Source organism: Ylistrum balloti, unplaced genomic scaffold (assembly GCF_031769215.1).
Source record: "Ylistrum balloti isolate Yb309-2 unplaced genomic scaffold, AGI_CSIRO_Ybal_v1 Utg372270, whole genome shotgun sequence".
In the NCBI taxonomy this organism is placed as follows: domain Eukaryota; kingdom Metazoa; phylum Mollusca; class Bivalvia; order Pectinida; family Pectinidae; genus Ylistrum; species Ylistrum balloti.
In genome coordinates this window covers 137,602-153,354 of record NW_026783057.1, presented here as the reverse complement: position 1 = coordinate 153,354, position 15,753 = coordinate 137,602, and the positions used below count along the sequence as shown (strand labels likewise).

The 15,753-nt window shown below is 33.7% G+C and overlaps 1 protein-coding gene across 2 annotated transcripts in view; it reads left to right on the top strand.

Annotated features, from left to right (window-relative positions):
- LOC132564412 (rab GTPase-activating protein 1-like) overlaps positions 1 to 9,451 on the top strand; it is a 42,660-nt gene extending 33,209 nt beyond the window's left edge. For both annotated transcript variants that reach the window (XM_060229064.1, XM_060229063.1), the window contains 6 exons: positions 344 to 436; positions 736 to 846; positions 2,931 to 3,035; positions 4,429 to 4,512; positions 4,952 to 5,023; positions 5,290 to 9,451. In XM_060229064.1, coding sequence (XP_060085047.1) covers positions 344 to 436; positions 736 to 846; positions 2,931 to 3,035; positions 4,429 to 4,512; positions 4,952 to 5,023; positions 5,290 to 5,613 — 789 coding nt within the window. In that variant the 3' untranslated portion in view covers positions 5,614 to 9,451. The remainder of the gene's footprint in view (positions 1 to 343; positions 437 to 735; positions 847 to 2,930; positions 3,036 to 4,428; positions 4,513 to 4,951; positions 5,024 to 5,289) is intronic.
- The last annotated feature ends 6,302 nt before the right edge of the window (positions 9,452 to 15,753 follow it).

The following is a 15,753-nucleotide window of genomic DNA, read 5'->3' as shown; positions in this document are numbered from 1 at the left end:
CGAACTTTTTCTCATCACAATTTTTAAGTGGATGGGCCAGGATTTGACAATGAAAATATATAAAACTCTACAAACTTGAACTTAATGCTTACTTCCTTTTCATGTTAAATGGTTTTATACATCATATGCTGTGTTCATATTTGAAATATATGTACATTTACATGTTATTTAACTCTACATTTGAATTTTCGTAATCAAAAACACATTTTTTACAATATGAAGAAATATAAAGATTGTGTTTCAACTCATTCTGATCAAATATGTTAGCATAACCTTTATAGCATTGTCATGATACTATACCACATTAGATCACAATAGTATAGTTAAATTATTTGTCCTGTAGGTGTCAAGTCGTAAACTGAAGAAGTATGAGAAGGAATATATGGCTATGAAAGAACAAGAGATGCAACAAGAAGACCCTGTAGAAAGATTTGAGGTAACCTCTGATTCTTAGGTATTCAGAACTGAAGTACAGACACCTCTGACTTTATGGATGCTTGATAAATAAGTAAGGCTTGTGGCATAGGATTTTTAAACATGTCCATTGAAGGTGCATGCAACATTTTCTACACCAAAGTGTTTGTATTGACGCCATACCCTTATCAAACTAACAGAGAAATTACATAGTTTCTATAGAATATTGGTATTAATTTTTGATGTCTAATTAATTGTGACAAGCACACATGTCCATAGATTTGTAAAATTAAAAGCATTCCTTTAAAAAAATATTTTCAGCGGGAGAGCAAGCGCCTGTTGGAGGCTAATATGCGACTGGAACAGGAAAATGATGACCTGGCACATGAACTTGTGGAGAGTAAGTTGGCCCTGAGGAGTGAACTTGACCAGGTGTGTAGATTTTGTATTACATTTGTTACTTACCTGGAATGTCAAAAATCTAATTTGATCTTTTTCCCTTAATTAAGATTTTAAGAATTTGGTTAGATTTTGGGTATCAGAATTAAATACACCTGTTAGCAAGTTAATATTAAAACACAAAGATGTGGCTGCATTCCTGGCATACTGGTTTTGTTTTTGTGTCTGCATATTGAGGTTTCTATTACACAGGTTGTATTTAAGTAGTTGTTATATCTGATCAAGTCTGTGTTTTCTATATTGTTGTTCTGTATTATACAATGATTTGCTGGGCTCAGGATTCATTGGTCATTACAAAATTAAGTCTCGCATATAGGCATACAACTTCGAAAATTCCAGACAAATGAAGTAATGTGCAGCATGTGAGATCTTGGAAATTGGCTGGGCCAAAACAGTCAAATTGATTGAAATTTCAAAAATCTTCTTCTTTAGTCCCAGGTAGGGTAAAAACAAATACTCTTAATTGATGGAAAGGCCTTCAGGTGCTTTATCAAAATTGTAAATTTCCTGACCCCAGAGTCTCACATTTCCCCTCGAAAGAAATTTACTATAGGTTTACATAGGAAAATTACGTTTTTGAGCATAGTTTGTTTATTTTCTTTTAAGACATAGTTCAAACTTGATAAGAATTATTAGTGTAAGCTGACAATTTGATGAGATACAAATACTCATTATGGCTGACCCCCAGGAACTGATAGGTGGGCCAAAAATGTGACCCAAGTGACCGTTAAGGCCCTTGGACCTCTTGTATAATAAGCAGTTCATAATTATCTATCATGGAATTTTTCGCAATCATTTCTCATTGATATACTGACAGACCATAACTGACTCCCAAATTTTCTAATGTCATTTTTTTCAGTTTCAGAATCATTCAACTTGGGTACATTAAAATCATCCCATATTTCTCCTGATGTGTTCATCTTTGTCAGTTGTTTATACTGCTGCATTAAATCTTCCATTCTCAAATCTCTTTGTCTTAAACAACTTGTCAACAATTGTTTCTTTTCAGTTACTTTGACATCTAATACATGTTTTTTTATTTCTCTAAATAATCTCAAACTATAGAGCAAATGACTTTTTAGATTGTCAGAGTTTCATGAATGTTTTGAAAAAATATACCAAAGAGAAATTTGTAGATCTATTTATGAAATTATGGAGCGCCTTTTGTGAGATGGTGTGTGCAGTGGTTGGGTACAAATGCAACAACAGAAGTTCCATCTTGTCCAATGAGGCACCACTTCTTTTCTTGCTGGCTATGACTCTCTCTACCTCACTGAACTATCATACCAGCTTTGCATGAAGTCAAACAACAGCAGAATTTTGCATTTTGTTACCTAGTATTTCTGACACAATACATAAGTATTTTCTCTGATTTGACCATGTCAGACAGTTAAGCAATGTAAAACCTTTAATCAGGATATTCATCCAATTTGATTGATACTGGTCGTGTTTGAGATCTGGATATTGTGGCCTTTGATCTGCCTGGCACTCTGTTACATATAACCCTTGATAATGTATTTTTCTTTGAATACTGCTCATTCTTATGGCTGCATTTAATGCTCTGTTTAACATCTTAGGAGTGTTTTAAAGTTAACTTAACATTTCAATTAAGGATAAATGTTGATGTAATTATAGATGACTTTGCTTAAAGTACAAATAATGAGGAAAGTTATGTCACGTAATGACTTGACCTGATTGTGTCGTCATGTTCTGTATAAGAAATATTTACCAGTTAATGTTCTAGGATGAAAGAATTGTGAAAATCAGTTTATTGTTTTGTTGAAGATAAAAATGATTGAGAAATCCATTAAAGACTTTCTGTTATAGTACCATTCAGGTTATATGTTAGTCCTAGGTTATTTATTGAGGAATTGTTTTGAACTAGAGGTAACTGTAGTATGTATCCTACAATAACTCCAGAGAAATCACCGGTCTCGTATTCTTGTGTGTAGAAAGCTTTATATAGTGATATATGTTTTGCTACATTGTTCTTGAATGATTGTAATGCTACACTCTTACCAGGTTAGAAAATAATTCAGTTTGTATCTTTGTTTTAGTACCAGGACCAGTGTGAGGAGCTAACCACAGATCTGACGGTGACTAAGAAGCTGCTGACAGACACACAGGAGGAGAAACAGAGGCTAGAACATGAGGCAACACAGGTGGGTTTATACTGAGAAAGTTTCACATATATATCTCACTTTGTTTTCTATCCTGTAATAATCTCAAGAGCTTGAAGCTTGACAGTTGATTTGTAAAACTAAAATTCATATCTGCTTCCTTCATGTAAGAAACATTATGGCTTGAGCATGAGGTGACAATGGTCAGTCATACTGCCTAGTTCTCAGCAATCAAAAGAATGTTTTATTAGTTCTCAGCTTTTATCATATTTTGATAATTACACTTTTCCAATGTCCATTTATGTCAGAAGATCAGCAGAAAATTTTATAATTGAAACAGAACATTAAAGGATACCAACCACTGATTGATATTCTGAATGATCTGTCACTCAGTTTATAAAGAATGAACATTATTACATTGTCTGTTTCAACTTCATTAGCATAAAATGCAAGCACATGATATAATATAAACAGTGCATACATACAAGTTGGTAATCGTCCAAAACACCAGTCATTGCAATATGGTGATAAAGAAATACTGTCATTACAGAGACAAAAAGTTGGTACCAAAAGGGGACTCACTCTATATTTCTTTTCTATACTCAGCATGTAGACTACATATAAACATATTTTTTCTAATTGCACAACTGCTTTCTGATTGGCAAATTAATGTCATCATCTTTCTAAAGCTCACTTCATTTAAGTGAACAGTTCCTGGTTTTTTCAACATGGACTTGAGCTCAGGTTGTGGTGCTGTGTCCTTCGTCTGGTAGTCTGAAGGGCAGTGATATTTTACATGGATAATTAAGATCTTTGTTTAAGAGCATGTATTTTCTCTTGTGGGATACATTATTATATCAACAATCCAAAGAAAGAATATCTCAGGTGAGCGATACATGGCAATTGGACCTCTTGTTATATCTTTGCAAACAAATCAGAACAATGCAGTAGAGGAGATCAAAGATATCCTGATGAAGGTTAGTATGAAGGTGGAGGGCTGCATCACATCTACAAACAGCCAAGTATGCTGGGCACCATTTAGTCGGAAAGAGTACTAACCAGGGCATGACTTATAGAAAGGATATAATATTCATCTGGTTTATTGGAATTGTATCTTGCCAAGCAAAGCTATGTCGAGAATAAAACCAAAGAAACTAGATAAGTTTTATATCCAGTCTTTAACACTGCTGATCATTCCTAGATGCTTATTTGAACTTCTCTGTAGTAGTGCTGCCAACATATATTTCTTTTACAATTGCAATTGAAGTGCCAAAGAGAGGAAGGGACATAACTCTTCCTCTATAGCCATGAGCTATGAAAGTTTCTAAGCTGCAGCTTGGTAGTGATTTTATACCAGACCATCGTTTTGTTATTTCTCAACCTGTAGGTGTTGTTGGTTGTCATTGTATATAACTGTGACCTGAATGGTTTGCAGGTGAAGGAGATGTGTCGAAGGGAACTTGACCGTGTTGAAGCAGAAAATGGCAGAAACTCTGCCATCATTTCAGACTATAAACAGGTTTGTCTACTGGTCAAGGATACTGTAGATACACTTAATTTGGCACAATCAAATTTTCTTATGGCATAATATTTGGCTTAGTGCAATGATGAACTGGCTCATCAACAATTATTGCTATCTAGACAAAATACAGAATTTGCTATGAGCATAATGTTTCAGCTTGAAATGTGCTAAGATAAGATTGCCAATGAGATATGTAAAAAAAACAAGATTACCAATAAGATATGTATGTTTACTGGAGGTAATCTACTTGTGCCTGAAGTTACATGTACCATAGATATTCTGTAAATATATGACTGTTTTCAAACATTAATATCTGAAGTTATTTCACCGACCCATAAGATATTGTGAAATTGTTGATTTATAATATATATCTGTGTAATTTGTAATGATAAAATTGTTGATCTGATTGTAATGATATTGTGTTTCTGTGTTACAGATTTGTTCTCAGCTGAGTGAGAGGTTAGAGAAACAACAAACGGCCAATAGAGAGGAGTTAAGTAGGATAATGGTTAGTGGTCAAACAAGTTTTGTCAGCACTGTCAGTTTTTACGCGTTTTGAGTAAATGAGAAATTCAAGTTCACTCATTATAATAATTGAATATCAAATTTGACACTGTTTTAAAGGTTGTTTGTAAATTTTACATACAAACCATTCCATACTATACTTGTATTTCCTATATTAAGTAAGATGGGCAGACAGCAGTTGATTGTGTGAATGTTTTTGTTCTGTTCACCCTACAGTTTTTGTAAACCACTTTGATTTCTTTTTTCCAGTCTCAGGTGAAAAGCTGTGATCAGTGTTCAAAAATGTTCGCTTCTGATGGGAAAGTTCAGCTTCCAGAACCAAAACTAGACCCTGATAGTGTAAACCCTAAGATTGTAGATCTCCACCGACAAATTCGGGAGCTTGAACTTGAACTTGCACAAACAAAATTGGCTCTAGTAGAGTCTGAGTGTAAAACCCAAGACTTAACTCACCAGCTTAACTCAGCTGTCACAGAAATACAAGCGTCTAAGAACACTTGGTTCCAAAAAACCATTAATTCCATCAAAGTAGCCACCAACCAAGGAAGTAATAAAAAGGACCAGAAAGAATGAGTAAACTTGAGTATAGGTTGTGTATGTTGATCTAGGTGTGCTTGTTTATGATGTGGAGCAGCAACCTGTTGTTTAGGGTTACACATTACTGCACTCCGAAGTCGATGGTTCATTTGCCAAAACCACATCTATATGTGATCAATATAACCACCATGTTTTGGAGAAGCCTCTTAAGATCGTCATGCTTGAAATTTCTTTTATATTGTATTGAAGAGCGTATTTTTTGTTGCATGATTATTATCTTGACTAATTATAAGACTGTTCAGATGGTATCGAGTTTAACTGGTCAACACTGGATACTAGTATGTAGAAAGCACTAATACCATTTGGTTCAAACTGATTCAGATGGAAGTCTGATTGATTGTGTAAAATCTTAACTCAGATATTGGGTATAAATGAGATTTCAGCTGTCCTTGTGGAACCAATAACATTCTTGTGGACGAAAAGACAAGCTACAAAAGTTTCTCTTCCACCTGTTTACATGGTTGTTCATATAGCCAGTATGTTCAATCTCAAGATGTCTGTATGTCAGTGTTCTTGGTCTAGTCGTTCATTATCTCTGAACAAATGAAAATTATATACGAACATGTGGTTTGATTAAATAATTTGTCAAGGATTTGGTCGTGAACTTAAGAAATTTGGCTAAAAGCTTTGGCAGAAAATTTCTATTTTCAACAAATGTGATGAATTGAGTATATGTTATATATACTAGGAGTACTTCACTTCTGATATGACGCTAGTCCTGAATTTGTTTGGCATGTGGTAGAGCAGGTGAAGTTCCACAAAGTTATATGTGATATTATTAAATCTGATTATATGTCAAAACAAGAGATAATTATAAAGTCACATGGTGGTAATTAGGAGCAAAAAGCAAGGAACCAATCTTTTCTCATGGTGCTAAAGGAGTTACAAATTTGGTCACATGTTAGACAGGGTATTTGTATTGTCATGTGTTGGAGGGGAGATAAATCTGATTACAGGGATGCCTATCTGGTCTTTCATTAATTGGTCTGAACAGGTCTGTTCACATGAAGTTTAGAGGTCAGCAGAGTGAACAAGTCATATGGGGTACAGGAAAGGATATGTCAGAGATGGTTGAACATTTGCGGTTCATGGTCGCATCTTAGTCACGATAATTTAACGTCGAAACAGCTGTTGCTGTGCTTCATCAAATCATTCCTTCTCAGTATGAGGGCATGATTATGCCCAAAGAATGAAAGTGGTCAGATTAATGTAGAACATTTTTCAGTGCACAATTTTTGTGTTGACTTACGGAAGGAAAATAGTATGTTGTGTGAGAGTACTTCGAGAGAATATTGATATAAAAATCCAATCTATTATTTTAATGATTGTATTTAAATCTGATATTACTACCAAGTAAATATCTTGTTAAACTTTGCTATTCTTTTGTGCACATTTTTGGCTACTGGTGTTTGAAACGGTGTCGTTATTACATTAGTATTATCTTGCTTGGTCGTCCCAGACTAACATGTATGTAATGAGATATAACAGTGATCACTACTTCAGTATCCATCATTCGGCATTTTAATCTGCTTTTGATTTTCTGTAATATAAGTATGTGTTATATATACGATGAAATGTCATGATAGTTGAAATATGAAACATTACATTAATTCAAACTTTTTAATTTTCCTTTATGTAACAAAAATGTGCACCTGGAAACCAGCAAATTAAAATGTGCAATTTCCATTGTTTTGACATGAATCTATAAATATATGTAGTCGTTGTGATGCTTGAATGAACTATTGATAATGTGTAGTTGTTGTGATATGTTGTATTTTATCTATGTTTTTATGAAGGAGTAGTGCTAGTTATACTACAGTCATTGTTAACGGAGACCTATTTGTAACCAGTACTGAAACCAAGTGGAGTGTAATCTTGAACTCAGCTCATGATTTGCATTTTTGTTTTTGTTCTTTTTTTTTTTTTTCTTTTCCATATATATCTTCACTTTGTGCTCACAGAATCCATGCTTTGCTTCAAAATAGTTTCTGAAAAACTTCAGCTTGATGACTGGTCAGGTATATCTAATTGTAGTACATGCTAGTGCAAGAGTAGATTTCTGCATTTGTGGTAGATAACCAGTTGTATGCCTGATTATTTATGTTATTATGCCATCTTTAGAATATTTTCCCATTATGGTTAATGTACTGTAAAAGTTGTCAAATTTTATGGTTCAAGTTTTCATGATTTAATTACATGCTTAGAGCAGAAATGATGCCACTGGAATTGTGAAATCAACCTGACTGCAGTTTTTTTTCTTTTATTTGCAATGAATCAGTTTTCATGGTTTTATTTTTTATCCTTAAAAGTAGAGCAAAATAGATACCCAAGAAAGTAACATTGTTCACAGAGTTTGAAAATAGATTTGTTTTTAAATCTTTATGCATTTTAGTTCTTAAATTGTATTTTAATTAAATTGAATGCTTTTTGGGAAAGGTATTTCAGTCCTGGTATTACAAAAAGGTCTTTGTTGATAAGATTGTAGATTTTTATTGAAAGAACAATGCAAAATGTTGTAAAAAGTCATTTAGTTATGCACTGTATTCATATTATTAAGCTTTGATGCTGTCACAGCCATTCATGACAATGTCTAAATAATTCCAAAGATTTGTTCAACCTTGTTAAGATAATGTTTCATGAAATGGAAAGATTTTTGAAATCTCTCCTCTTTTTCTTCCCAACTGCATTCTTTGTATAATTTTCCAAACAGAATTCCTCACAAATTTTTTCTGTATTTCCATAACTGTAACTCATCTTAATTCACATTCACAGTATTATCAAAGGCATAGAAATGGTGAAATGACTTTTATTTCTGAATTGATCTATGATATTTAAGATTATATAAATTCTACTTTATACTGACTGCCTACATTGTATATGATCACTTACCTTGGAAAGCATTGAGATTGATTATATTCCTTAAAGCTTAAAGTTCCAAGTTGACAAATATCTTGTCAAACACATATTTAGATATGTAGTATCTCGGAGAACATTGAAAACATTGGTTATCAATTATTATCATAAAGAGCAGAACTGAAAAGGTGCCAGATTTTTTTTTTTTTTTTCATGGTGAAAGTGATTTACACAGGTTCAGTGATATTTTGAATTCTGAATACATCCTTGATGTTTCCGTAGAAAACATTTACCAACAACCTAGGTCCATATATAAGCTCTCATTTAACCTTCCTTGTTCTTTCCCATCATGCTACATTTGTATATATGTATAGTCTTTATTTATTAGAAATCCTCTGCTGCCATAGATATTGTTAAATTATTCAGTGATGTGAAGATTTAATGGTGCGAAGATTGAGACTGTTAATTTGAGTTAAGTAACAACATAGGGACATTTTGGGTTTTTATGTACATGTTATAAAGTAGTATTGTTACTATTACTCAGAGAAAAAAACACTTATTAATTACAATTAATAAACTTTGTGTAAAAATTATCAAATGCTAAATATTCTCACCAGTGCTTTATGTATACAGAACTTAAATATGAAAGAGTAAATACATGTACATTTACAAAATATGAACCTCCGTAAAAAAATGTGTTGAAAACAAATATCCAAGTGTGGATATATATAAATGTGAAGTATTAAGATTTACAATTATTTTCAGATTTTAGAACATGACAGTGACATATTAGTCAAGGACCTCTTCCCTGTTTTCTTGATTAGTTTGTTTCATAAACATATAGCATTCTTTTGTTGTATGTAAATTATTGACAGATCTAGATAATTTCTCTTGCCCGCTGTCTGTCTCTGTGAGGAACACATGCTGTACATTCATATGAGTAATAAACACTAGTCATGCATGTAGACTTTGTAGTCATTTTTGTCCCCTTCTAATGGTATAAAACAAAACAGGATCTTGTTCCTGACAGCTCAATACTTCACCAGCAGTTTACATTGTGGAATTAATTTGAATGGAAGTCACTAACAATCCAACACTTAGTAATGTAAAGGTAATTTCATTTTTGGCCAGGAGAGGAAGATTGATCAAAGCTGTGCTTTGTAATCCACCATTATAAAAGTCTCTTGATACTTACTGGTTAAAGCCTCCTGATAAATGTCAGTTTATGAACAAAAAAGACACCAGAGGAATATGACCTTCAACTACACATAATTGGGCTAACTATAACAGCATAATTGGGCTAGAACTTCAGGGTTGAATTGTCAATAACATGAGAAGCTGTAGAGCAATTTGATATAAGAATTCTTGGTGGACTTTAAATGAAGTAGGATGCCCATAATGAAACTGTACCACAACTGATTAAGAAACCCGATATTTGTCAAGAGACTTCTGTTAACTGTCAGAAAGAGATCCCCAATACTTGTCAGTTACAGACTCCTGATGTTTGTCGGTAAGACATTCCTGATGTTTGTCAGTAACGACACTCCTGATGTTTGTCGGTAAGACACTCCTGATGTTTGTCGGTAAGACACTTCTGATCGTTGTCAGTAAGACACTCGTGATGTTTGTCAGTAAGACACTCTTGATCGTTGTCAGTAAGGCACTCCTGATGTTTGTCAGTAAGACACTCCTGATCGTTGTCAGTAAGGCACTCCTGATGTTTGTCAGTAAGACACTCTTGATCGTTGTCAGTAAGACACTCCTGATCGTTGTCAGTAAGACACTCGTGATGTTTGTCGGTAAGACACTCCTGATCGTTGTCAGTAAGGCACTCCTGATGTTTGTCAGTAAGACACTCTTGATCGTTGTCAGTAAGACACTCCTGATCATTGTCAGTAAGACACTCCTGAGACTACTGATATATTTTAGCCCACCATCAGATGGCGGGCTTTTCAAATTGTCTTGCATCCCGGGTCCGTCGTCTGTCCGCCGGTAAAGAATTTGTGTTATCGCTTTTTCTTGAGAAATATTGGATGGATCTCTCTCAAATCTTATATGTAGGTTTCTCTTGGTCTCTAATGTACACGTTTGATTTTGGGAATGATCAAAAAAACATAATGGCTTGCAAGTAACCATCTTGGATTTTGGAAATGAAAGATTATTATCACTTTTTCTTCAGAGGAAAATTCAAATTACGTATAATTATGAGCAAAAAGAGATGGGGGGGGAGAGATCCACCTCTTAAAAAACAAATAAAGATCAAACAATGGTGTGCTCGAAGATCCCTCTGGGATCTCTTGTTCAGTAAGGGACTCTGATGATCTATTATTTTTCAGTAAAAATCTATATTCATCACGGTTTCCGGTGACTTAAGCGCAAGAAGCCGACGAAGTTTCCAATAACAACAACTCTTTCAAAAATCGTGGAATTCAAATGCTGCTCAAGAAAGTCAATCCATATGTTATGACAAACCCGTCAAGACGATTGAAATCCAAGGGATATCTGCGCACAAGAATGAAATATTTTAAAACACGTTTTGTAACTTTCTTAAATCGTCGAACTAAAAACTCCTGATGAAAATGCATTAGCATGTTATAACGAAACCTAATAAGTTTCCAATGGAACACAGTAGTTTCTCAAGTTACATCCTTTTCAATAACACCAGATTGTCGCCTGTTAAAAAAATCTGAAATGCCCTAGCCAATTCGGGATGTTGCAACAGCCATATCTGCTACCAAATAGGCAATATAGGCAGAGGAACCCGATACTTAACCTAAGAGAACGTATGACTAATGACTTGATACCTTAAAGTTTACATGAAGCAGAAACTGTCTATGTCTGTGTCCATACATCTCAATTGATGCCAGCAAATATCGTTATAAGAGATCCAGGATAATTTCATATATCATTTTAGTATAAGGTCATATATCATGTATCATAGCTGTATGATGTAGGAAAGCCGGGTTCGAGATCCCGATAAGCAACAGGACCTTGGTGTATGGCGCTGAACATTTCCACAAATATCACTAATAACTTGATACAAATAACTTTAAAGGGACTCGAAGCTTTGCAGTTTCATTAGGAATATCTCTTTGGCGTCATGTTATTGTGTGGAAACAATTTATACTGTTTACTTGCCTAAGTGAATTTTCTCTCACCAGACTAAGCTTATTCTATATTCTCTGGTATACATGCTGATTGAACGTGTACATTTGAATTAAAGTTATTTCCCAAAAGTGGTATTATTTGGTGTTTATTTGATAAAAGTATTGGTTTTAGATATGGTTCAGCGTTTGAGACACCTACTACTGCGAGCGATGCCTCGGAGAGTGATCTATGCAGACAGTATAACACGAAGTGACGCTTCACCTAAAAAAATGATAGCTACATGTAATTCAGAAACACGTGGCAGCGGAGATAACGCTTCGTCCTGTTGACGGTGATGATCAAGTATGTGCTCAACCAAAAGCTTGTTAACGTTTAATCGCTGATATGACTAGATCTACAATGTGTTCCCGGCCGGAGTATCTACACGTGAGAAGCGTGTCTATTTCGAAGCCAGATCATGAATCAAAGTACTGAAAGTCCTGAGAGGCTAAACGTATTGAAAAATGTTCACAGATAACCGCTAAGCTATATTACTTTCCCCATACTCCTACACTTTGGAATGCAAAAATTACTAAAATAAGAGAACCAGAGGCTATTTTTCTTAATTCTAAGCGATTTTATATCTTAATTCTTATTTCAAATTTGACGACAATAATGTGAATAAATCAAAATAGGTAAAAAAAAATAACAAAATACGTACAACCATATATTTATTGCCAACAAGCCAAATGATAAATAGCTCTATGATGAAGTTGACTAAATAAAACCTTTGAAATACCCAAGATGTTGCAATTACTATCCTATCAATATGAGGATTTAAACAAATCGAAAGGACTTTATACCTACTTCTTTATTTTGAATGTATTGCAAAGTAATAGTCCTTACTTATTATAATTATATTTCCAATGCATTCGATAATGTCACCATGACACGCTAAATGAATAAATATGTTATGGAAATATTTCGTTCTAGTTAATTGATAATTATAAACATGAATATTTTGGGTTTTTTTAATACGCGCTTTGTTTGAAGGAATATTTTCATTTCAAGGAACTTTGATACACATTAACAAACATTGAGAAATCAACACAATCAACCTTCATCAAATAAAACTAAAAGACAAAAATATAAGTTATAACAAAGTCAGCATCATGATCAGTACAGTATTAAAAATATATAATTCATAAATCATGAGCACCAAATGTACATTGCCTACGAAGCGCAAACTTTTTATCTTCAAAAACTTGAAAAAGTGTCATGAGGTGGGTGTGAAAATCCTGAAAAAGTGTCATATCGGCGGTTGTGCGCCTAGGACGAAAAGTGATTTTATATATTAAGACGATTTTGCCACAACGACAAGGATTAAAGCAAAATTGATGTTCTGTTTGTAAGTTTTGTTTGTTTATAAGTGCTGTTAGTTGATAATTGAAACCAAGCCCCCAGACTAGCTTCTTATCATGGCGCCAACTCTCACGTACAGTGTTCTGTACGCTTACATCATGTCGAGAATTCCGTAAAATATATTGTTCAAAATTTATCAATAGTTCAACCACACTGTGCTTCTTTTTTGAAATAAATAGTAATCGTATTGTTATTTAAAAAATAAACTAATTTTTGATGCTTTTAAAATAGCGATTTGAAAAATCGCGGCATTATTTACGCAGAAAATTGCCGCTAGAGGGCTCTAACTCTTTTCGATATTTCAGCCAATGAGAAGGCCAGGATCGGTAAATTTTGTCTGAAAAAGGCCGTCGCAATAGGCTGTACGTATTGAGTACGTTTAGCCTAAAAAGGAAAAAGAAAATAAAGACTCCTCAAATGTGTCAGAAGAAAATTGCGGACAGATAAGAGAAGACAAGATTATTCGTCAACTTTGTGAGGTCAACAGCATGATAGGCTCTTCAACATCAGCTACTTATCTCGATATTTTCCTGTAACGAAACCAACAGGACAACTTTCCACCGAAATGTGTGATAAGGGTGATGATTTCAATTTCCAAATTGTGAATTTTCCATTTCTGGACAGCAATATTCCTGTATCCCCATTCGATATTCAAGGACATATTCCCATTATCACGATTTTCAACCAAGAAGTCGTAAACACAGGGTTTCGAAAGGTGCAGGTTGATGAAAATATTTTGAGAAGTGTCACAGTCGTCCTATTTAATTCAATGAGAAATCTTCTATCTCTTTCTGCAATATAAAGCTGGGCTTGTTTGATGCCCGTTAGTTTGCCTGTTGTATACCTTGTTCTCATTTGAGAATATAACATTACTTACTTGGATAGATCAATGTTTACATGGCGGAAGTCGTCGATAAAGCAAAAGACGCTGACTCTTCCTCAACACCTGATCTTATTTTCTATATACTTTTTCAGGTGTCACCGTGAACATTTTTCTTTTTTGCTCTTACTTGGATTATGATTATGTTGACATGTTGGTAATTTCTTTTTGTTTCTTGAACATACATGCCACTGGATAGTCTCCGAAAAGATCAGTCATACCAAAAGCCTCTAATGAAACATTCTTTGTATCTGTAATAAAGCTGTTTTTCGCAGTGTTTCGGCTTTTAACGCGATGAAAGATATGTACGAAGTGCTGGTAAAGAACTCCAGCATTAATGTAAGAATGGTCTCTTTTTTTTTAAAGATTTTTGCAATTTCTCTTCTCTGTCTTAATATTTAGTGGTCTGTTATGCTTTCCGTAGGACACCATTTCGCAACATTCAATTTTGGGTCATATGATAAACTAGCCTTTAACGTTTTGTCTTGTTTGTAGATGGCCATTTTCCTCTACATGGCCAACACATCGACTATAAGGAAAATAACGACGTTGTTATATTCATCATTTTTTCAATATTGTTCCATAAACCATACATTGCTTGTCTATCTTTAATCAAAAGTATAGGTAAACAGTGGTTTAATAGACTGTTTTATCGCCGGGAGTAGTTTCATATGGAATTGTCCTGCGATAAAGCATTTTAATCTTCAGTCTGGAATATGCACTATTGGGTTTTATTATAAATATATTAAAGGTTTACATTTGAGACAGACATTAGACATCAGAACAATCTATCAAGTATCAATCACAAGTGATCTGGCTGTCAGTGTACATGTTTCGGGACCTATTGATAGAACAGTAGATTTTGTTTCACTATTTACTGGGCGTGCACATAATTTCCGGATAGAAAAGGCGGTTGTTTCTTTCTCGATTTTTTGTTTGTTTAACTCGGGTACATTATTGAGTATAGTTGGCTCTGTTTTGTGCACTTCTGTTGGTGTGGCGCCATTACCTTGTATCGTTTGTTATACAGAATCGGGAAGTTTTATACATGTATATACTCTATTGGTTAGGTATATACACTATTTGTTAGGTATATACACTATTTGTTAGGTATATACCCTATTTGTTAGGTATATACACTATTTGTTAGGTATATACTCTATTTGTTAGGTATATACACTATTTGTTAGGTATATACTCTATTTGTTAGGTATATACACTATTTGTTAGGTATATACACTATTTGTTAGGTATATACTCTATTTGTTAGGTATATACACTATTTGTTAGGTATATACACTATTTGTTAGGTATGTACACTATTTGTTAGGTATATACACCATTGGTTAGGTATATACACCGTTGGCTAGGTAAATACACCATTTGTTAGATATATACACCATTTGTTAGGTATATACACTATTTGTTAGGTATATACACTATTTGTTAGGTATATACACTATTTGTTAGGTATACACACTATCTGTTAGGTATATACACTATTTGTTAGGTATATACACTATTTGTTAGGTATATACACTATTTGTTAGGTATATACACTTTTGTTAGGTATATACAATGTTTGTTAGGTATATACTCTATTTGTATATATACACTATTTGTTAGGTATATACTCTATATTTGTTAGTGTATATACTCTATTTGTTAGGTATATACAATATACACTGTATATATATACACTATTTGTTAGGTATATACCCTATTTGTTAGGTATATACACTATTTGTTAGGTATATACTCTATTTGTTAGGTATATACAATATATATACACTGTTTATATACTCTATTTGCTAGGTATATACTCTATTTGTTAGGTATATACCCTATTTGTTATGTATATACTCTATTTGTTA